The 21,687-nt window shown below is 43.6% G+C and overlaps 2 protein-coding genes across 3 annotated transcripts in view; both read left to right on the top strand.

The window, feature by feature from the left end:
• Positions 1-2,141: 2,141 nt before the first annotated feature.
• Positions 2,142-9,091, top strand: RPS7 (ribosomal protein S7). The gene is made up of 7 exons (XM_074861627.1): positions 2,142-2,266; positions 2,893-2,974; positions 3,305-3,376; positions 4,993-5,136; positions 6,700-6,764; positions 8,352-8,502; positions 8,976-9,091. The coding sequence occupies exons 2-7, from the start codon at positions 2,900-2,902 to the stop codon at positions 9,051-9,053; spliced, it is 585 nt and encodes a 194-aa protein (XP_074717728.1). The 5' UTR covers positions 2,142-2,266; positions 2,893-2,899; the 3' UTR covers positions 9,054-9,091.
• Positions 9,092-17,163: 8,072 nt separating this feature from the next.
• Positions 17,164-21,687, top strand: part of COLEC11 (collectin subfamily member 11) — a 39,584-nt gene continuing 35,060 nt past the window's right edge. For both annotated transcript variants that reach the window (XM_074864708.1, XM_074864707.1), the window contains exon 1: positions 17,164-17,316. The gene's annotated coding sequence lies outside the window, so the exon portion shown is untranslated. The remainder of the gene's footprint in view (positions 17,317-21,687) is intronic.

The raw sequence follows: 21,687 nt of genomic DNA, 5'->3' as shown, positions 1-21,687 counted from the left end.
GATTGTCCAGGTATATAAATCTGGGCCAAGAAACTGGTCCACCTGTTTGGCTACGCCAAGTGGGTCCTCTAATAAGTTCCCCATTTCTTTTTTAAAAATATCTCCAGTGTTGAGGGGAACAGTGAAATACCCCGTTCCCGGTTCCCCTTGTGCCCCCACTCCTGGCACAAGCATTTCTCTAAGGGGGTATAATCTCCCTTCCTTAACTTTGCTTCGGGTAACCCGCTGAGGGGGTCCGGGAGATTCAGGGTCAGAATCATTGGTTACAAGTATGAGCGGGTTAGAAGGGTGGGGGGGGTGCTCAGCACAGAGCCCCCTCGAGACAGTTTACTGCAGCCTGTCTCTGAGCAGAAGCCTAAACGCTAATTTGGGGCCGCTCGGTGCCCCCTGCTCCAGCCCCAACCCCCACCCCGGGGCAGCTGGGTGCTCGGGACAAGCCCTCCCGGCTGGGGAGTGGGCAGCTCTGCCCCCCCCTTCCCCCACGCTGGGCCAGGCTCCGCGACACTGCTCCAGGGCTCGGCTTGGGCACGCTGCTCGGGTCGGGCGGTGGCGCCCCGGGAACAAGCCCTGTCCCAGCTGGAGCCAGCAGCGGGAGGAGTTCAGCTGCCCCCTCCCATGGATCCAGAGGGCTTGCTTTCCCTCTGTCCCATCTTCCAGAGTGCCACTCACTCGCACTCTGGGATTATCAACCTCCTAGTGGGATATCCGGCAATTCTTCCTTGCCCCCACCCATGGATCCAGAGGGCTTGCTTTCCCTCTGTCCCATCTTCCAGAGTGCCTTCTTTCACACACACACACGCTCCCCTTATTCGTGACTCGCTCCTTCGCAGGCTACGAGAACTGCACTACTAAAGGGTCCGCACTCAGGTGATCTCTTCGAGACCTCTCACTCATTCGCACTCTGGGATTACCAACCCCAACCGAACGGATAACTGCACAAACGCAAATACTTACTCCTCCCCGGAGTCTTCGATCGGTCTTCGTGCACAAAATTTAAGGGGTTCTGCAGATTCTTTTGCTCACTCCCGAGTTCGAATTAAAAGGGGTTCGGATATCCAGCGTTTTGGCCACGAGATCCTCAGACTGGGGCTATCCGAAGATAGGGCGCCTCCCCTATCTGGGGTTTCGCACCAAAAGATCTGGATCCGAGTCACGGCACCAAATTTGTTATAGATTAAAAGTAATTTAGCGGGAAATAACCACTTCTCAATTTTTAATGATCAATAATAAATTTATTAGCAAGCGGCGAGTGAGCAAAACAGCGCTGGGTGTGCCGGGAGTCTCTGCTCTACCAGGACACACACCTGACCCGGCAGAACCGAGTCCCTTTATAGTGTAGGCTTCATCCATATTCATGATGGGCGTACCCTGAGGGGTCTGCAAAGGTGTAAACAAGTTTTCGCGGGCTTTTCTCAGGTTTTCGCGGGCTTGTCTCAGGTTTCCACAGAAGGGGGGGATGACTCAGCACAAGTGTTTTTGTAGTGGCTTGGAGATGGGGGCCATTTTAGCTCCCTTCTAACAACTGATTTTAACAATAGAAACTATATACATATATCTTATTTACATAAGAGAATTACAAAACTGTTCGGCCACAACATCCTGACTACAACTTCTTTTTCCCCTTGAGATTTGAATAACAAATACCATATATATGTTTTATTACACACCACACTGCCAAGACCAAGGTCCTGGTGACTATTTACAGAAGAAACATTTACCAGAGGCCGAGAACTTCAGCCTGTGATGGGAGCAGCTGGGAGCCCCTGAGGCAAGCAGGGCAGTGGGGCTGCCTCACGCCACCCGGACCCACGTAGAAGCAAGTGGTGGCGAAGGCTTAACGTAACAGTGAGGGAGAGAGCGGAGCAAGCTTTCCTTTCTCCTTCTTCTCTCACTGTCGCAGGGAGAGCACCCCTGGGCGAGGGAGAGAGGCGGGAAGGGTGCCCACGTCGCGCAGGCACCGGGCGAAGGCGGTGCTCACCCACACCGCTGCCACCGGCAATGCGCATGCGCTGAACTGCCGCGTGTGGCCCGGCGCCCAGCGGCTGGCCGTGACGTCATCTGCGAGCGCCGTGCCAGGACTCTAAGCGTCCGCTCGGGCTTCGCGCTGGTGGAAGCCGCTACCGGTTGGCGGCGCGCGCGGGTATCCGTCCTGCCCTTCTTCCTGGTTTGGCTTCACCGCGCGTAGGCGGGGCCAGCACCTTCCCGGGCCGCGATCCGAGCTGCGCTCGCGAGAGCTCTCCCTTTTCCTAGGCCGGCGCTGAAAGAGGTGGGTGCCCGGGCCCTGCGCGGGCCTCCGTGGCGGCGCCGCCGTTTCCCCCGCCGTGGCTGCAATACGGGGCCGGGCGCCGAGCGGCGCTGCCCGCGGCAGCCCTGGGGTGGGGATGCCCCCGATTACCGCCTGCCCGAGGACCGATGGTGGCCGGGGTGCCCGGTGCTGGGGGAGGGGAGCTGGCGGGGTTTTCCTCCGCCCTCCCCCGGCGGCGCTCCGAGGGAGGCCGCTGCGGCGGAGCAGCAGGCCGCCGGGCGGGAGGAGGGGGCCGGGGCCGGGCGCGGAGCCCCGCGGACCGGGAAGGACTGCCCGCCTGCCCAGCGGCACGTGGGGCTCCGTGAGCGGCCGGGCAGCTGCCCCGGTGCTCCAGGGGCCTCGCAGCTGCGGGCGCCTTCGCGCACACGCGGGGCGCCGAGATGGGCAGGCCCCTTGTTCCGCAGGACGGTTTCCCTGCGCTGTGGTCGGCATCCCGTAGAGTGGTGTGCTGGGGCTTGCGTGGCCCGTGGGGCTCTCCCTGGCTTTGCCTTGAAGCATGCGGCTGAGTAGCTGGATTGCAGAGTCCTGCTGTGTTTGTAGCAGAAGATGTGTTCCTGTGACAACTGAGACGTTCTTTTGCGTTACAGAAAGGCCATGTTCAGCTCTAGCGCAAAGATTGTGAAGCCTAATGGCGAGAAGCCAGATGAGTTCGAGTCTGGTATATCCCAGGTATGTGTCTTTCCATTCTGCTGTTTGGTAACCGGCTGCAAGTTATGGAGGCAGTGTTGTGACAGTTGTCTAGAGCTGAAACTTGGAGGCTGATGCTGTCTAAATGTGTACTCTTTCCTAGTTTTACTTGGGAACTGGGGCAGTCAGCCTGTGTTCCCCCCAGTTGGAACTTGTTGCATCTGTCAGTGTGACTTACAGGAAGTTAAATCTTTGATACTGGCTGTGGTAAAAAGTATGTAGCTGCTCTCTGGCAGCGTGGACAGACTTTGGTCTCAAGAGTTGTTATGAATTGAACTGTATGATAATGAATTCTGTAATTGACTTCTCTAGGCTCTGCTGGAGTTGGAAATGAACTCTGATTTAAAGGCTCAGCTGCGGGAGTTGAACATCACAGCAGCTAAGGTAGGCTAGACCTTTTCCACACTTGCTCTGTGTTTTTGTGACTGTTAACATACTAGGTGTATGGTGCCTTTAGCTGTTTCTTACAGCCTGTGATTGTTTTACTGTATGCTGTTGTGGTTTATCTTCTAGTATTTGCTGTTAACACATAGGATTTTGTAATAATTTGGGTTTTTTAGTAACTGGTCTGAAAAGTCATTGTAAAAACTCAAAATAGCAATTTGTTTTTTGAACATGTTTAAAAATGATAGTCTACTTTCTGTCTCTGCAAACTGGGCTTGAGGTCTGGAACTGAGGTCTGTCTGTGGATATTGGCTGTCAATGTAGGCATTGTAGAATCTTTGTCAGGAATGTGTACTATAATACTCTTTGTAAAATCAGTTTGTTATAAATCCTCTTTTATGTTCCAAGTAATAGGTAGGAGGTGGATTGAGGCAATAGACTTGACTTGATCACGTAGGTTAGCCTGACTGTAAATTATAGTTTTAGTTTATAAAAGCAAATGAAACCTTAAGGAAGAAAAGATGGGGAAAAATTAGTGGAAAAGGGAGAAGAAAATTAGTGTTAGAATTTGTCAGCCTTGAAGACTGGATTGGAACTTCTGAAGCTGGTTGCTGCAACCACAAACTTCAGTAGGTTGCTCTTTGGTTCTTGCCTAGGCTCACGGATTACAGACACAGATGTTTGACTGCTTAGAGTTAAGTTAAAGAATCTGGGAATGCAGAAGTCTACTTGGTATATGAGTTCAGGGGCCTTCAGAAGAACTGATTCACTGCTGAAGTACAACAATGTGTACTGTCTTCAATGAGGAGTTTTTAAAAGAGTCTTTGTTGTTTACTTAGCTACTTGGTTTTATTTGTGAGAAATCTTTTGTGGGCATCTGAGTTAGCTCATGTGAGAATGTACCTGGTGTAAAACACTTCAGCTTTCTGTTCTGTTGGAGAATGGTGATGTCTCTGCAGTTAGGTTCATAAGAGAAGTGCCTTCTAAGCCTATACAAACTTCTTTGGTTTTGATCAACTGTTGGAGAAACAAACCAGGGGGAAAGTAATCCATGTTGGTGTGACATAAATGTGTTGGCATGTGGAGTGGAAGGAAATGTTTTGTTTCAGTAGTGATGCAGGCCTTGGGAAGTGATGGACAAAGATGATTTCCATGAAGTAGTAGCTCAAATAGAGATCTGTTACTGTAAACTTTGCCTAGAGTCTGCATTAGAGGCAAATAATTTCTGAAACTTTGTATTGGCATGTAAGTACCACTGCAGATATGATGATAAGCATTTAGTATAGTTAGGATTCTAGCATCTGAATCTCTGCAGACAGAATGAGCTTTGCTATTCAGAGGATGTGACTCTGAAAGGAATGGTGGGATTTATTGCTCAGTCACTCCTTTACAGCAGAACAAGTGGTCTGACAGAGGTTTTTTCTGTTTAATGCTTACGCACTTAAACGCTTTTAAAACCGGTACTGCTCTCCGGTGCTTTTTTTTTCCCTCTGTTTCACCCCCCCACCCAAAGTTGTAAGCAAGACTATCAAATATCTGTGTTCAGAGGATTCACGATCAAACCGAATATTGCTTCTTGACCCCTAGGTAATGTTTACTTTCTACTTCCGTTTTAGGAAATTGAAGTGGGTGGTGGCAGAAAAGCCATCATTATCTTCGTACCAGTTCCTCAGCTGAAATCCTTCCAGAAGATTCAAGTGCGGCTAGTTCGTGAGCTGGAGAAGAAGTTCAGTGGAAAGCATGTGGTGTTCATTGCTCAGGTAAAACACTTAGAATCATGAAAATGTTGATTTGAAGGGATTCCCGGAGGTAATCTAGTCTAGCCTCATGCATGAAGTGGGACTACTGCCATCATTAGATCAGGTCAGCCATGGTTTTCTCTGAGTCTTGAAAACATCCAAGGATGGAAGTACCACAGTCTCTCTGGATAACCTGTTCCAGTGCTGCACTACCCTTCTTGTCTTGTCCGTTCAAGGTAACAATGATATAATACATATTTTTGTACCAGCAGGAAATGTTATGAATGTCGTTCTGTGGATGTAAAGTAAAATGATTTCAGCTAGCACCCAAGGTTATGTAAACTTGGTGAGATGTGAAGCTTTTTGGAGGAAGATACAACTTTCTCATTCTGCCCTCTTTTACTCCTGCAGAAGTTTGAGAAGCAAAACTTGAGAGTAAAAGAGCAAATATTAATAGGAACTTTACTACACTTACATAATCTAAGCAGTTGAATTTTAAGTTAATAGGAGAGGAAGAAAAACACCCTGACTCAAGTTTTCTTTCTCTGAATTTATGGAAGGAGCTAAGCCATGAAAAGGTGATGGAGGACCTTCTGGGCGGTGCTAAAGGGTGGACAGACTCTGGAGATCTGTCTGCAGAGTGGACAGTTAGTTGTTAGACTGAGGCTCTTTTTAGTGAAAATTCTTCTTTGTAAGATAATTTTAAGAACCAGAGCACCTTACCCTGAATCTTTGTGGCCGAGAAGACTTCTTTTAATGAAATGCTTCTGGCTCACTTAAACTAAGTGCTTGAGAATTCCCTATCAATTTAGTAATCCATATTTCAGAAGGGAATGTGTACAGTTCTGCTGTAGGTGAAATGTTGCTTTTGAATATGATGTGAACCAGTTTGGATTACAGTAGCCCCATCATAAATACAGTCATGGAGAAGCTGTGATGTTTTGGTAGAAAATACTGCAGATGACTACAACTGCATTTAAAACTCAATATTTTAAAACATCTGCCCTTGCAGACAGGAAAGTAGAAAATAAGTTTTACTGATCCAAGCTGATACATATACCTTTAGATGCTGCCTTTGGAACAGATTGCACTTAAGCCAGGGTTTGGTCTGGATTGTGTAATATGTCTCGTTATTCATACTAGCATTTCGATCTCAGATGTCACCTGTCTGTGGGACTGAGATAGCTTACTACTCTGCACCAGAAGCTCAATCTAAGAGAATTTGTAAAATTCTTTGAGATTTCTGTTCCCAAAGAAGTGTGTTCAGATTGCTAATATGACACCGTAAACTAGTCTGGTTGTATTAATGGTGGAGGGGGGCAAGAAATACAAATCTTTTATTTCATGCACTGAACACAGGATCAGTAAATGAGAAATAAAGCCAGTACTTCAGCTTCTGTGAGCAATATCAGGTTCTAATGCTGGTGTAGCTTTGGGCATACTTAAGTCTCCCTGTTTGTTGTTTCATGTATCTGTTTCTAGTGGAAAAAAAAGAAAGTGCATGTCTTGTTGTTCTTTTTTTTTATTTGATTGTGAACAGTAGATACTGAGAAATTACTTTCTTTATTTTTTCTGTGTTAACAGAGGAGGATTCTGCCCAAGCCAACAAGAAAAAGCCGCACAAAAAACAAGCAAAAGCGTCCCAGGAGGTAAGTAAATAATACTGATTCAATATGACAGCCTTCTTTTGTGACTTGGTAGTTTAGTCAAATAATGTTTAGCTGAGTTTTTGAGAAGTCATTCAAATGATTGGGTGTTCTTGTTCTTTCTCTTACTGCTTGAAATAGTATCTGCCGTTAGACCACTAAAGGGTGCTGTAAAAAGCTCATCTTTGGGTACTGTGTTGTGTTTCTTAGAACTCCATCTGTATTTTCAGCTACAGCTGGAGCCAATATTTAGCCAGCAATACTGACTTAAGAAACCTGAACCTGCTGTATCTGTTACCACAGCGTGTTGAGAAGAATTGGGTTTTTTCTCTAAGCTGTAGGGAAAGCCGCATCCACATCACATGTTAGACTGTACAGAAGGCAGGGCTGGCATACTGAAGGGATACAGTGAGGGAGAGAGTGGCTGAGGAGGGGTGTAGATAATGAGCAGTGCCTCTGGGTATGAATTTAATGGCAGTAGTATAGTAATTTGTGTTAAATGGCCTCCATGCTCTCATCTAGTCTCTTTATTGCTAGAAATCCAACACTAGTATGTCTATGTGGATGTCAGTGCCTCTTCTATACTGTTCTCTATCTTACTATATCATGTAGTCCATGATATAGTAAGATACTATAAGTACTATAAGATACTAAGTCTACTATATTATGTAGTCCATGTCTTAAAAGTTTGTCCTCTTTATGACGTGGGATGTTCCTGTAACTTCTTCCAGCCCCAGTATTATTTATACCTGTGTCATATCTGTTACTGTATTTTGAAATCTTCAGGTGTGGATTTTAAAAGTGCAGCTCATAATAATCATCTGACTGCAGTCCTGCCTTTGGAGGACTCTGTGTGTGTTGTATTAAAGCTAGTATTGCACAGTGAGTAGAGAAGTTGGCATCTGTGTGATTAGCATGCTGCCACTTTCAGTATGAGGGGAGTGTGCAGGACTGTCCCTTTCTCAGCCTGAGACTAGATCAGGCTAGTAGCGTGGTAAAACTGATAATGTATATTGCAAAGCATAGAAATGTGATTGATGTTTGTCTCCTTTAGCTATCCCAATCTTTTCACGTTTGAAATGCTGCTGTGGACACAGGTCTTAGTTACTAGTGATACTGCCTTGAAACTGCAGATAGGGAAGCTGGAAGTCTTACTAGTGTTGTGGTTTGAACTCAACAGTTTTCAAAACTGGGTCTCCTATGAACATACTCTGTGTGGCTGAAGATACTTGCATGCTTAAACTATTCCAGTGAGTGTCTCTGGCAAAATATCAGATGGGCCAACTTGGTTCTGATTTAAATAAAATTTTCCTTAAATGTGTATAAATAAAAGAATGTTTCAGGGCTGTTGCTGCAAAGCAACATGTGGTCTAAAAGGTCAGAAACCTGACTACTGACTTTTTCCCCTCATGCGCTCACTAAGTTTCTGCACTCAGTGTACAATTTAGCTTTTATTTTTGCATGACCTTTGAAAAAGTGTTATATTGTCATACTGTAGCATTAAAAAAACCAAAGCAATACCACTGAATTTTCAGCAAAAACATATTTGGCAAGAGGATGTGTTTTAATGGTACAAATGTGGCATTTCAGCCGTACGCTTACTGCAGTGCACGATGCCATTCTTGAAGACCTGGTCTTCCCAAGTGAAATTGTGGGCAAGAGAATCCGTGTAAAACTGGACGGCAGCAGGCTCATAAAAGTCCATTTGGACAAAGCACAACAGAACAATGTTGAACACAAGGTAAACAAAAAAGCCCTTTACTTTCTCGTGCAGGATGGGGTGGCATTCTGACATGTCTAAGAGGCTGCCTGTGTGTGATACAGCAGAAGACTGCCTTTTGGCTTGTGGCAGTGCAGACAGTTCTGCTTGTATTTGGAGCAAGATGAGGAAGATGAGGCAAGGCTTTTGAACTAAAGCTCTAGTTCAACTTGACAAAACTCCTGGATTATAAAGTAGCTATATAGGTTCCCTCTTGGGAACAGACAGTGTTTTGTTGGGGTTTGTTTGTTTCTGGGTTGGATTTGTTTGTTTGTTTTTTTAAGTGAAGCACTTAGTTTTGACCTTAAACAGATGTGCTTGGTACAGCCTGAAGTCCCCCATCACTTTGCTTAGGTTTTTTCTATGGGAACAGGTTTAGGTTCATCCTAAAGTATGTTAATACAGACTTTACTTCCTTACACAGCATGTATAAACAAGATTATTTGTCTTCACAGGTGGAAACATTTTCTGGTGTCTACAAGAAGCTCACAGGCAAAGATGTGGTGTTTGAATTTCCAGAATTCCAGCTGTAAAGTGCAAAAAATGGCTGAATAAACAACTATTCATATAACAGAGTAATTTCATTTAAATTTTGAATTCCATAAACATAGATGGGGATTAACTGGTTTATGGGACTTCTCTACTGTCTGGATGAGTAACATTTGTGTATCAAAGTATTAAGTCACCAGTTTTAATGGTAGCCCTCTTAGATTGTTCTTGGCACTGTCACAACACAACTCTGGACAAAATAGTCCAGAGTCTGCAGAAAGAGTTAGCATTGAAAAGTAAACAATTATGTTGAGACTCAGCTTTTGGGGAGAATGTGGAGAATTAACTGTAGAGCAGTGGGACTCCTGAGTTTTGCACACAAGAATGCCAGTTGGAGACCTACATGTTCCTGACACTGGAAGAAGTCTACATAGCAGGTGGTGTGACCTCTAAAACATGGACCAATGACATCTGCAAAAGGGGGTTGAATTTTTGGGAAATAAGTTGGGGTAGGTGTAGTTTGAATTTGAGGTAACTTTCTTGCTCTTTTAAGTGGCAAAATTACATACAAGTTCTTCCCTAAAAGCAGGTCCTGCAACTTCTCACCTTTATCAGAATGAAATGGGGAAGCGTTTTCCCTTCTGAGTGCTTGACTACCTTGCTGGACAAAAACTAGTTTTTTAGGTATTGATCTTACAGAAATCCATGATTTCTGGAAGCATTTCCATATATTAACCTTATGCCTGTATATCAGTGTTGAGGTAACCTTTCTCATGGCTAATAACTGAAGGCAGGGATAGATATGCTGGCATGAAGCAATGACTGCTGGAATGTTTGGGGTTTTTTGGTTAGATAGTGTTTTAACAGTTCAGTACATGCTTGGTTATATGGGGAGAGGTGGGGAAGGACTTTGCTGTTACCACAATAGCCGAAGGTTGCATGGTAGTGTCCTGAAAACACTACATTTTTGATGTGGGTATCTATGTTTAGAAACATTTTCAGCAAGTAACATTTTCTTCCAGCTCAGGGAGGAGCATGGAGTTGGGCATGTAAATGTTCTGAGCAATTCATGTGAATTTAGTACTTCACTGTACTGAACAGGCTATTCTGTTACTTACTCCTAAGTTCTTAAGTGAGGCATCTAATTATGGAGACAGCCTATTAGGTGAAGAGCTAAGTAGTAACAGCCTGTGTATCAGAAACTCCCGATGACTTGCATCTTCCTACCTGAGAGTAGACGGAGGACAAGTGCCACTTAATTGAGGGTGTTTGTACCTTTACTTTTCCCATTTACTGTGGTTTTGGTTGCTTCCCATTTGATACCTCTCTTCTTCAGCTGTGAAGAACTAAAAAGTTCAAACAAGTTCTGCGTTGCCTTTGCACTGAGAAAATGAAGGTTTTTAAGTCATACCATAACTTCTGTTTAGTAGGGCAGGACGGATAACCATATGCTGTTACTATTGGGGCAGACAATACAAACAGAACAAGGAAAATGTGTCTTGTTGCAATTAGTAGTTGATTTCCTGCTACTTACTGACAAGGCTTGACTTGTTTGCACGAAAAAGGCTGTATGTTTGAGGAAGTTGGCTTACCTTAAGGCCTTTTTCTCTCTCCTTTTCAGACTTCTGTATCTGGAGTATAACTTTATTCCTTGACTATTTATTGTTCGTCTTTGGATGATTCAGCAGAAGTGAATTCATCAACTTCCCTTAGAATTAGGTGAGGGGAGTTGTAGGTATATAATAGTCGTGAATCCCCTCACCTAATTCTAAGGGAAGTCGAGTAGTCACAAAAGACTAATCACAAAAGATCTTCTAGCAGGAGTGCCAGAACTTTAGAATTCAAGTTTTCATTGTTAAAATGGGTATTGCTCAGGTTGGAAACACCACCTGCCCCCCAGTCCCCTCAATTCTAGTCTCAAATCAGACACGTTACTAAGCTTCCCACTACAACAATCACAGATGGTAGACTGTGCAAATAGATGTTTGCTGGTGTGGGTTGGAAGAAGCAGTCTGGGGAGTGTTTAGAGACTTACCAGATGTTAACTACCTTTAGTTAGAAGTTGGTAAGTCTGCTGGGGCTGTGTAACATATGCAAGAAGAGGTGATGCTCAGCAGGCTTCAGTAGACAGCATTTCCTATTTCGTGGTGAAATGTAACTCAGGTTTGATCTCTTCATAGTAATAGAAATGTCAGTAGTGTTTCTAGTTTTGAAGCGCTGGGAGGGGTTAAGCAGCGCAGGAGAAATCTAGTAAACTGAATGTAAAGATTGTAAATGTTCCCAGGCATTGCCAGCTGGCTATAGATTTTTCTTGGCTTTTGTTGCAAGCCCTTTGAACTATATGAAATGCAAAGGCCCGTGATAGCCCCATAAGCAAATTCTTTGAGTGAAAGGCTAATGCTGTCAAAGCCATTTATGGTGCTTACATCAACTAAGCTGCAAGTAAAGGTGGATTTTTGTGGCATAAAAATAACCAGCCTGTGTGCTTTGCAAAAGACTTTAGTCCTAGTTTAGCTTTATTCATGGACTCCCTTGTGTGTTAGTGTCACTGATAGAGTCAGACAACTCCCTCTGTCCCTTGACAAGCATATCAAGTGAATGCCTGCAATCTGGAAAGCCAGTTGATACCATCTGGTCAAGTGCTAATGAGGCTGCTGGAATACTGGTGTCAAATGTTACCTTAACCTAAACAGACTCCATGTGAGATGATGCTAGACTTTTCCTGTACCTTTCATGCACTGGTGCAGTTGAACTCTGAACGTGTGATTCCTCGGGAGTTTTATCAGCTGATCTGTGTGAATAAGCAACAGGGCATTCTGTACCAAGAGCCTGTGCAGCAGTAATACATGGGTAGTGTCAATGTGAAGAGACCATCACATGTTGAAGAGTATAAAAAGACCAATTCTTTCCTGTAGTAGCCCAAAATGAGAAGCAAGGACTTTACATCTGTTAGGTGCTCTTGAGACTTGCACCTGGTATTGGAGCTTTCATTGTTTATTCCATATGAATGCTTTCACAAATGTTACCAAGTATTTTTGGCTGCGATGAAGACTGCTCCCTGCTGATTTCTCTTTGAAAAGGTGTGTAGATGTGTCACAATTCTAGTGTGGCAGAACTTGCTTGAAGTTTTGGGTGGTAAGTGCTTGACCTATCTTGTATTAATATGATAATTTGATGCATGATAACATGTCTGATCAGCCCCTCTTGAGTGTAAGGGGGAACATCTGGCAAGTTTTAATGTAGTGATCCTCACACCAAGCAGTGTTAAAAGGAAATCCTATCACTCCTGCATTGTGGACTGAAATAATCTATTTCCTATGCCTTTGTTTTTCCTAAATTTTTTAAGTGGGAGGCCCAAGTTTGATAATCTGTTATATCTAAAAGCCAGAGCAATGCCAAAAAGCTAGACCTTTTCTTCTTTGTGGGATGTTCTTCCTAGGTCTCTAGAGGTGTATCAGAATGACAGGAAAAAGATACTGATTACAGAAAGTCATGAAGTCTCATAAAAAGAAGTCTTGTGGTTAGGCTGAGGGAGTGTGTTTTCCTGTCCTCCATACGGGCCTGACTGCAGCATTGATCAGTGTGAATGGTTGACCCCTTTATAATAACGAAGTGGCTTTGCTGTGCCTCTCACTGCCTGCCTTAAGAGTGCTTGTGTGAAAAAGCTGCGTTCTGCTGAGAGCAAGAGAAAGTGGCATGAGCATCTCTTTGTACTAGTGCTCTGTTCCCTAGAGTGCTACATGTAAAGGATCTTATGTCTTGTGATCAAGAGCAGAAAGTTTGTTGGATTTCTTACAGTCTGCAAGTTCAGGTGTCCCCTCCTCTATCCTCCAGTTACTGCTGCTCTTTATCAGGAAAATCATTCTCAGTCTTAGCAACAAAACAGTTGCTGCTAGGTGCTGCTAAATGAGTAACAGCTAATGTTTTTCATTATTGGATATTGTGCTGACATATCTGGCTTGGGTCTGATCTGCCTCTGGAGCAGCAAAGATGGAATTAAAGCCAGGCACTGAAAAGATTATTCCAATTTTAGGGATGGGGAGTAACGGAAAAAGCACTACTGCTGCAGTGAATGCTGCTCAAATCTTACGCAGAAAACATTAGTGCAACGGCACTAATGAAGGCCTGATTTTACCCAGCTGCAAACAAAGTTAAATGCATGTTGTTGTTTCTGGACTGACCTTTCCCGCCATGTGTCTCTTGTATTGCACAGAAGAGGTGGTAGGGATAGCTGTTAGTGTGTCCTTGTCCACAGTGGTGCTGTCTGCTCTCTGGGGCTGTGCTAAGGGAATGAGGTTCAGATGGGTATCTTCACAGGGGCAGCTCTGCAGACTGGTGTTTACCAGGTGTATCTTGATGTTTAAGAAAGTTGTTTCCTATTTTCTTGGCTAACCAATTACAGTTAGGTGGAGCCAAAGGGAATGGGACACATCATTATGTTGTCTTGGGAGCAGAGGAGGGGGTGCACTCAGTGTGCCAGTATGCAGATCTGTGCCGTGAAGGAGTTGTGCATCTGCTACATCTCCTTGCCTCTTTTGGAAGTTTGCCTTGGGAGGCTTACTTAAGGGATGGTTAGTGAGACAGCCCTTACTTTCAGTAACTGGAACAGCATTTGTTACGGCCTGCGATAAGCTGAACTCCAGCAAGTGAGCTCAGGTACTGATTTATTAAGGAGTTTAGGTTTTGGGAATTTTCATTCCCTGGGAAAATCTGATTGGAAATGTTGCTGATACGATTGGATGTTTTGCCAAACCAAGGGGAGAGTTAAGGCCTTGTCATTTTCTTATAACAACAACATTTTTAAATAGCCATTGTGTTTTTAAATAGGTATTATGTTTAATCCTCTTACAGACACAAAGATAATGCTAACTGACTGTGGAAAGAGTAGAAAAATTTGCCTGAAGGCTCCTAAAATGTTAAATATATTCTTTCCTGTTTTCTAACAGAAGACTTGTTCTTGTCCTTTTACAACCAGTTTGCTTTTGTCTATGTGGTTTTGATTGGTTTCAATCCAAGACTTCTACCTATAGTTGTGTCAACATGGTGTTTAACCTGAGTTTAAAGGCTGAGTGAATATTGGGGTTGTGGGAGAGGCGAGGTAGCTGGTCTAGCTGGTGTGTCTTGCTGGGTACCGTAGCCTCTGAAGACTGTCCCTCTCTGTCTTGCAAGGGTGGCTGAAAGACCTGTGAATCAGGTCTTGAAGTGCTTCAGTTTCTCAGACAGGCATATTAACATAATGAAACTTTAGCTTAATAGCCAACAGCTATTGTGACCTGGTGATGATTTAAGCTGCTCCGGTGTAGTCCATGCATCAGCACCCCAGTTTACAGGTAGCAGCCTCATTTAGATGATGGACCAATGTGACTGCACAGCTTCCAGTTGGCTTTCTGGGTGGGTGAAGAATGCTTATGCCTTTCTGTAAGGGCACTGTGCCCTTTTCTTAGGTGAAAGAAAACCATATACTTGCTTATTTTCCCTTCTAGAGAAAACACTTTCACTGCATATGTAGTGTTTGCCCTTTCCTTTTGAACTCTGGTCATTTATGTTTATTTTTCATTTCTGTTTCCCCAGTATTTAATGCTACCTTTTCTACTAACTTTCCCTGAAATGGTTCTCTTTCTCCCTTGAATTCTGTTTCTGGCCTCAAAGTTATTTGCCTGTGTTTACAGGGAGAGTAGATATGTATGTAAATGGACGTTGCCTTTGCCATCGTAATATGATCTTCAAAGTCTTGGACTGCAGTCACTTTGCTGCATTCTTTACATCAAACAGTTCTCTTGGCAAGTTTCTGCCAACAGAGTGCTGCAAGGGCCCAATCCTGCTAATTGCCTTCTCCCACTGAACTAACGGGGCTTGTATGCATAAAACTGAACTTTCAAATTAGAGTTGTGTGGTTCTTACACAGTTACGTTCATGTTCTACCATTTTGTCCTATCTTTACTGATGTAATCTGGAAGTGATCACCAGTTCTTAACTCTTCATGACCATTTGGTGTGTGTTAAAATACATGACTTTATAGCAATGGAGGAGGGTAGCAAGGTTCCAGCCCTACATTTAGGAAAGGTCTGCCTTTATGAAGGTGTCTATGGTGAGTCCTGAGTATGAGGCATGACTGCCTCTACAGTGCTGCTCAGTGTGTGCTGCTGTCATGGTTTTTGCTCAGAGGAAAACTGAGCATCGTGAAGCCACTTGCTTCCTGCCCCCCCCCCCCCCCCCCCTCCACGCCCCTTGCTGGGAAGGAGGAAAGCAAAAGGCTCAGGAAACTTGAGATGAGGACAGGGAGGGATAATCGAGGGATAATCTCATCTTTTAAGGCACGGGCAAAAACCAGACTCATTAGGAGAATTTAAAAAAGAACATAAAATTTAATACAGACACTAACAACAACACGTAACAGATGGAGTAGGACTGTGAGAGGTATTACCACATCTTGCAAACACCTTCTCCCATGCCTTCCTTCTTCCTAGGCTCAGCTTTGTTCCCGGTATCTCTACCTACTCCCCCCCAGTGGCTCATCTCCCCCCTTCCTCCTCTGTTCTTCCAACTGACCTCGGGGTTTGCACAAGATGTTCTCCTCACAACTCCCACAACTCCTCCCAGGTTCCGCTTCTTAAATATGTTATCACACAGGCACAGCTACTTGGCCTGGCCTTGGTGCAAAGGTGGGTCTGCCTTGGAGCTGGGGGAGCATTGAGAAGCTTCTCACAGGGAGCTGCCAATGTAGCCCCCTCCCCTGCTACCAAAAAACCCTGCCACCAGGACAGCGGTGCTGTGGGCTGGCGAAGCAGGAGCTATGGTAGAGAAGGAGATTGCACACCCCAAGTCTGGGAAGAGGTTTGCTGGAAGCGAGGATACAACATGTGAGCAAAGCAGAAGTATGCATTGGTATTGTGTGTCATCAACTTGTATTGCAACCCCCACCACAGCATAAAATCCTGAATGGAGCGGACTTACACCTCTCGCAAGAGTGGATCAGAAGTGTGGTAAAGAAGTCAACACACACATATGGGATCCTATTACAACTTTCTCCCTCAGTCTAAAACCTTTTTGGGGTTCTGGTACTTTTTTGGTCTTGGGACTGTGGAAGATGAAGAGGAACCTCCTCCTACTGTCCTAGCTGCCATCCTGGTCTTCCACTAAGAGGTCACATACTGGGAGTTACCCAGGCTTCCATCCCTCTGGGTGCTTGCTTACAGCATGACCCCCTCAAACCCTACCTGAAGAAACAGGGAGCAGGGATCAGTGGTGTGAGCAGGAGAGGGGGCAGATGGTTTGTAAGCCTTTTTTGTTGAAGAAGCTTATTAGAGCTACAGCCTTACAAATAGAGCAGCTATTCACTAGAAGGTATTAATTGGTACAGTCACAAGCAGTACTCTGTATTTGCCCTGAAAGCTGAGAGTGAAGGCAGTAATATCTGTTAAAGTATAAACTGCTGTAACAGAAGGAGGTGTTCTCAAAATCCCGCTTCCCACAATCAGCTGGCCCAAACATATGTGGAGTGCTGTGGTTTACCCAGGGCTCAAACTAGTCTAGCTGTCTAAGATGAAAACCAGAATTGTACAACTATTCAGAAGCTATAGTGAAGGATTTCTGTCTCCTTTTTTTCCCCTTACTATAGACACAGAAAGTGATATCAAAAGGTGTTTGAAAAACAAAACCCAACCCCCCCCCCAAATTTCCTGAAGAAACCTGCCATGTGGATAATTTAGCGCTTATGTTATTGTGGAGTGTTAAGACTCAGCTCTGAAATAGTTACATGTTTTATTCAAGTTGAGAATGCTACAGCCAACTGCAAGAATGGAGAGAATTTCAGTAAGGGGAGAGTGTGTTAATTATCCGGCTAAGACGCATTCAGTGCTGCATTTCATGTGTTCTCATATTCACTGAAGCAAAGCCAGAAAAGTGCTATACTGGGGCAGTGTGCATGCATGGCTTAGAGCTGAATAGTTGTAAATGGTTAAAAAGGGGTTCTCTGCTAGAGAGGAGGAGGGGAGAGTAAGAGTGCATTCCCAAAAAAGTACATTCCCAAAATAAAAAGCTTACATCATGGACCTCTTCAGCTTTCCCACACTTCTTTCCTAATTATTGTCCTGCAGGACAGCTGATCTATTTCAAACAGGAAGCTGTTTACAGATAACACTTGCAACTGTTTTGTCTGATTTGTTGAACTGTCGAAAAGCAAAAGACAACCTCTTTTCAAATTAAAAACTGTCAGACTTCTGTAAACAGCAGCAATGAGGTTCATCTGTGCAGTGTCCCTGCAGGCACAAAGCATTCAGCAGTTCCCATCTTCTCAGCAACCGTAAGGTAGGAGACTTTTATACTTTCACTCTTTAGAAGACAGTAGAGGGAAAAGCCTGGATGTTTGTTAGGGGGCTGTTTTGTAAGTGGCAGAATATGATTGATGATCCTCAAATAGTAGGGGAAGGTGAGGGAAGTAAGAGCTCACTCGATTCTATCAGATAATGTTGGACCTTTCTATTGAGAAACACCCATGTGGGTTAAATCACTGAATTCCTGTTTAGTGGGGGATTTGTATTTAAAATGTACAAATACAGTTGGAAGATCTTGCTTTCCTTTGAGCAGGGAAAGACAAAAGAGCATATGAATTTTAACTTTTCCTACAATTCAAAGTTACCACAGTTCATTAATGGGTTGTAATTCCTGCTAACAGATAATCAACATCAGTTTAATTTTGGAAATATTAAGTGCTTTTCTCCACATTTTTCTCCAATACTTTTATTCCTAAGTGACTGGCTGTTTTCTAATCTAAAAAGTGAGCTTTTAATACAGCTGCAAAGCAGGGAATGAAGACTGACATTGCAGAAATTAAGCAGATGACAGAAGATCCAGTAAGGGCTGGAATTACACCACTGGATAATTAAGAGCAAACTCAGTGAAAACCAAATCAAGTTGTAAGTAGTAATATACAGGAATGCTTAATGAAATTTAAGGGTGTGTAAAGATATAAAATTTTGGTCTAAATGAGCTGGAATATGAGAGTAAGCTGTACTTCAGTAACCAGAAGGCCACATGCCTGCTTTCAGACATGAGGTATGAAAAATAGGATTCATAAAGGGACTTGCGAGTTTCCATTCTGACCTCTGTGCATACGTACATGTGCGCTTGATACAGGCAGTGAAATTTAGGAGGGGGATTGTTTTCTAGGAAAATCAAATCACTATCACTGAAATACCCAACTTCACTTGCTGTACAGTGAAACAGAAAGAGCCTCTGGGCTGGAAATACTACAACTTTGACCTTTCGGTATTGAAAGATTTTAAAAATGTAGTAAATGTAAAAACTACTGTCCTATGTTTCCCTCTCTAGCTGAGATTTTTTGTATTTCTTTACATGATCATGAACAATTAAGGCATTACAGTGATCAGAGAATATAAAACAAACACTGATTTAAAGGTCTGATTTATAACAATATTAGGATATGTTAATCTGTGACAACTCATTAGACATATCCCTAAAATTTTACTATGCTACTGATGCAGCATAAATAAGGTAGGCAGATGTTGTAGACAAGAAGTAATACTTCCAAGTTGAGTATTCCTTTTAAAAATATTTGGAATGTCTTTCAGAAAATTCATAGATGTATCTGTTAAAATGAAATTATTGCTATAATTAATACATGAAAGAGAATATGTAACTTAAATTCATAGTCAAAATGGCATTTTAAACATGGCGTAGTCTTAGAGTCAGCAGAGAATTGCACTGTGGAAGCAGCAGAAATCTACTGTGTAATTTATAAATTGTATGTTATGCTGAAGGCTTTTTTTTCTGATCACTTTTGAGTGATTTTTACATTGTTTCTAAAGCTCTTATTTAGCCATCTTTAGGGCTGTCCAAAAAATCTTGAACCAGAATCGTTTTGAAGTAGGAAGGCTTTTGGCAGGGTAGCTTTTTAAAGAAAAGTGTCACTTTTCTGGGGTAGTTTAGTTCTTTTGTCAAAGTATTCTGGCTGAAAATCAGACGAGTTTAGCCAAAAATATTCTCGTGGTGTCTCCTGGGAAGTGTAGTTTGTGCTTTGCGTTGCACTTCACAACTGGCTGGACTTCATAGCTGAACCATGTTTCCCATAAGGCTGTGTGGTCAGGGTTGTGCTATTTTCATTTCCCCATGAGAGCAGTGTTAGGATGTATTTTGGGAAAGGTAGTCTAGTGAAAGAGGTACAGATTGGGCTTGTAAGGCATCAACCGCAGGCAAAGCCCCTCGGATTACTGGTTGATAACTAGCCATCAGCTTCTTAAAATTCAAGCACTTCCTTCTGGTTTGCACATGAGCCACAAACCATCCTGTTTGTGGGCTGTGAGAGTAGGACCCTTTAAAAGCATTTGATATGTCAGTAGAAAGGCTTAAAGCCTTTTGATGTTTTCAGCTGTGCCAACACCTGTGCAAGGGAGGGAACATTTAAAAATGTTTCTAAAGCTTTGTTAGTACTTCTGCCAACTTTTATGCTAAATGTGCTCCATTTTATATATTTGGAACTGAAAGCTGCAGGGGAGTATGGCTGGATTTGAAGAGCTAGGTAAACTCTTAAGTCAAGAGGAAAACAACCTACTAGAAGTCTGAAGCTTTAAAAAGAGCTGGTTTTGAAAATCCAACGAGGTCTCATCTTAGCCATCTAAGTGCCTCTTCAGAAAAATAAAGTCCTGAGTGATTTGCCTGTAGTTATATAAATTGTCTGTAGGCAAGGAGAGAATGGAAGTTGATCTGCTCGAGTTCTTTATCACTGGACCAGTCTCTTCCTTGTTGATTAGGATCCGAGGATCCTTAGTTGCTGCGACTGGACACTGCTTCCTCAAAACTGTATCAGTAGATTGATTAGGAGGTCCATAGCGTGTTCTGGAGGCCAGAACAGAGCAATAAGACAGATGGTTAGGTTTTACATTGGTTTTCTTCTACACTGAATCACGGAATGGCTTGGGATGGAATGGACCTTTAAAGATCATCTAGTCTAACAATAAAGCATGTGAATGAAACATGGACATGAATAAACAATTTAACAGTGCTGCAAGTTAGATACCTGGCCCCAGACCAAGAATCCACAGTGTTTACATGCTATATGGAGCTAATGGAGGAGAGCTAAGTGCTGAACAAAGTGACTCACCACAGCCAGCAAAGTGTGTGATAGCCACAGCAGCCGTCTGGAAAATGCTTGTGAGGGAGATGCTTCGGGATTCCCTCTGCTGCATGTGGGAGTGGATAAATTCACCACCTTTAGTGCCAAGTGCCTGCAGGAACTTCAGTTCCAGAAGCTGGAACCTTGCCTTGAATGTGTGTGCCCAGTTGTCCTTCAGGCATGGAGACTGAAAACTGGCTCTGAAAAAACAGTTTCCTACAGTCCTCTTTGAAAAATGGACTGCTGTTACCCAGCTGTCATGTAATAATCTGCTGACTGGGAGCACTTACTTGGGAAGCAGGAGATCTGCATGCAGCTCATTGCACTGCTTCAAACCCCAACCTCCCATCTGCTGGAAAGGTGCCCTTGTCAGTCACCAACACAGTAATTTGGAAGTGGGACCACTGAACATCCAAGATTGTGTCCACAGCTCCCAAGACAGTTTCTGATGTTGACACTGCTTTGATTTTAGAAAAGAAGAGAAAGCCTAAACAGTCCAGGGAAGTCTATTCCTTTGGCATGAGCACTCCCATAATAAGCTAGTCTGCAAGAGAGAGACATCTCCTCACCCTGTTTTGGAAGGGAATGGCTGTGTTTTCTATTAACCTTCCTGCTTACAGTGTGCTTAGAGGAGACTGAAGGAGTTTAGTCACGTTTCCTTGATGGGCATAAATGGGCTAGGTGAGCAAATAGTGTCTTTTCATTCTCTTCAGGCAAAATGTTGGCCATTTCTGGTCTGTGCAGTAAGAAGAGTTTAGGCACTCAAGGAAGTTTCCTGACAAAACCACAGGCACTTCCTGCCCTCTTAAGGTGGCTGAATTGTTAGGAGATGGTTTTGGATGCTTTGTTTGGACTTGGGAAGAGGCCACAGGTACAGATTCAGTGGTAGTGTTGCCAGTGTTGACTTCAGCAGCTTTCCTCTGGAGGTTTAGGGGTGAAGAATGAGAGCAAAGGATGGAGAGTAGAAGGAGAAGCTGCTTCAACTCTGGCTGTTTTTTGAGTGGGAACCTTGAAGAATGAAGCTGTGTCCATAGCTGTGCTCAGGTTCCTGGTGCCTGTCTTTGGTCTTAAGCATGGCTCACTCTGTGATTTATTTTTTTTTTTATTTTTTTATTTTTTGATCCTGTTAGTATGATTCACTAGCTGTGGAATAAGCATAACTAATAACAAGAAATCCTACAGAGAGCAATCTAAGAATTTCAGTTTGAGTGATTTTCAGGCTTAGTTGTGGATACCTCCAAATTCTCCTGTGATGGTGATGATTTCAGCAGACATTGAACCTTACTGATAATAGGCATGCAGTTATTGATCTTTAGTGGACTCCTTAGAAATAGTCTATGGGCCTCCAAGAGACCATGGATTGGGGGTTGATTTGATCTCCATCTGGTCTGAATGCTGAGGGCAGTCTGCTTGTTTCTGTGCTGCAAGGGCTGGACAATGAAGCTTACATGAAGTAGTGCTTGGCTGGCTAAAGAACACACTGCTCAGAGGCTGAATTGTTCGTAAATCGTTCACCTTCACTAAAGAAGGCACCAAAATAACTTGCA

The sequence above is a fragment of the Strix uralensis genome, chromosome 3, assembly GCF_047716275.1.
Source record: "Strix uralensis isolate ZFMK-TIS-50842 chromosome 3, bStrUra1, whole genome shotgun sequence".
In the NCBI taxonomy this organism is placed as follows: domain Eukaryota; kingdom Metazoa; phylum Chordata; class Aves; order Strigiformes; family Strigidae; genus Strix; species Strix uralensis.
The sequence above is the reverse complement of the archived record's forward strand: the minus strand, read 5'-3'. Positions and strand labels throughout refer to the sequence as shown.

Coding starts and splice junctions, on each gene's coding strand:
- RPS7 (XM_074861627.1), top strand. CDS start 2,900: ATGTTCAGCTCTAGCGCAAAGATTGTGAAGCCTAATGGCGAGAAGCCA. Junction 2,975..3,304: donor TCGAGTCTGGTATATCCCAG/GTATGTGTCTTT, acceptor TGACTTCTCTAG/GCTCTGCTGGAGTTGGAAAT. Junction 5,137..6,699: donor ATGTGGTGTTCATTGCTCAG/GTAAAACACTTA, acceptor CTGTGTTAACAG/AGGAGGATTCTGCCCAAGCC.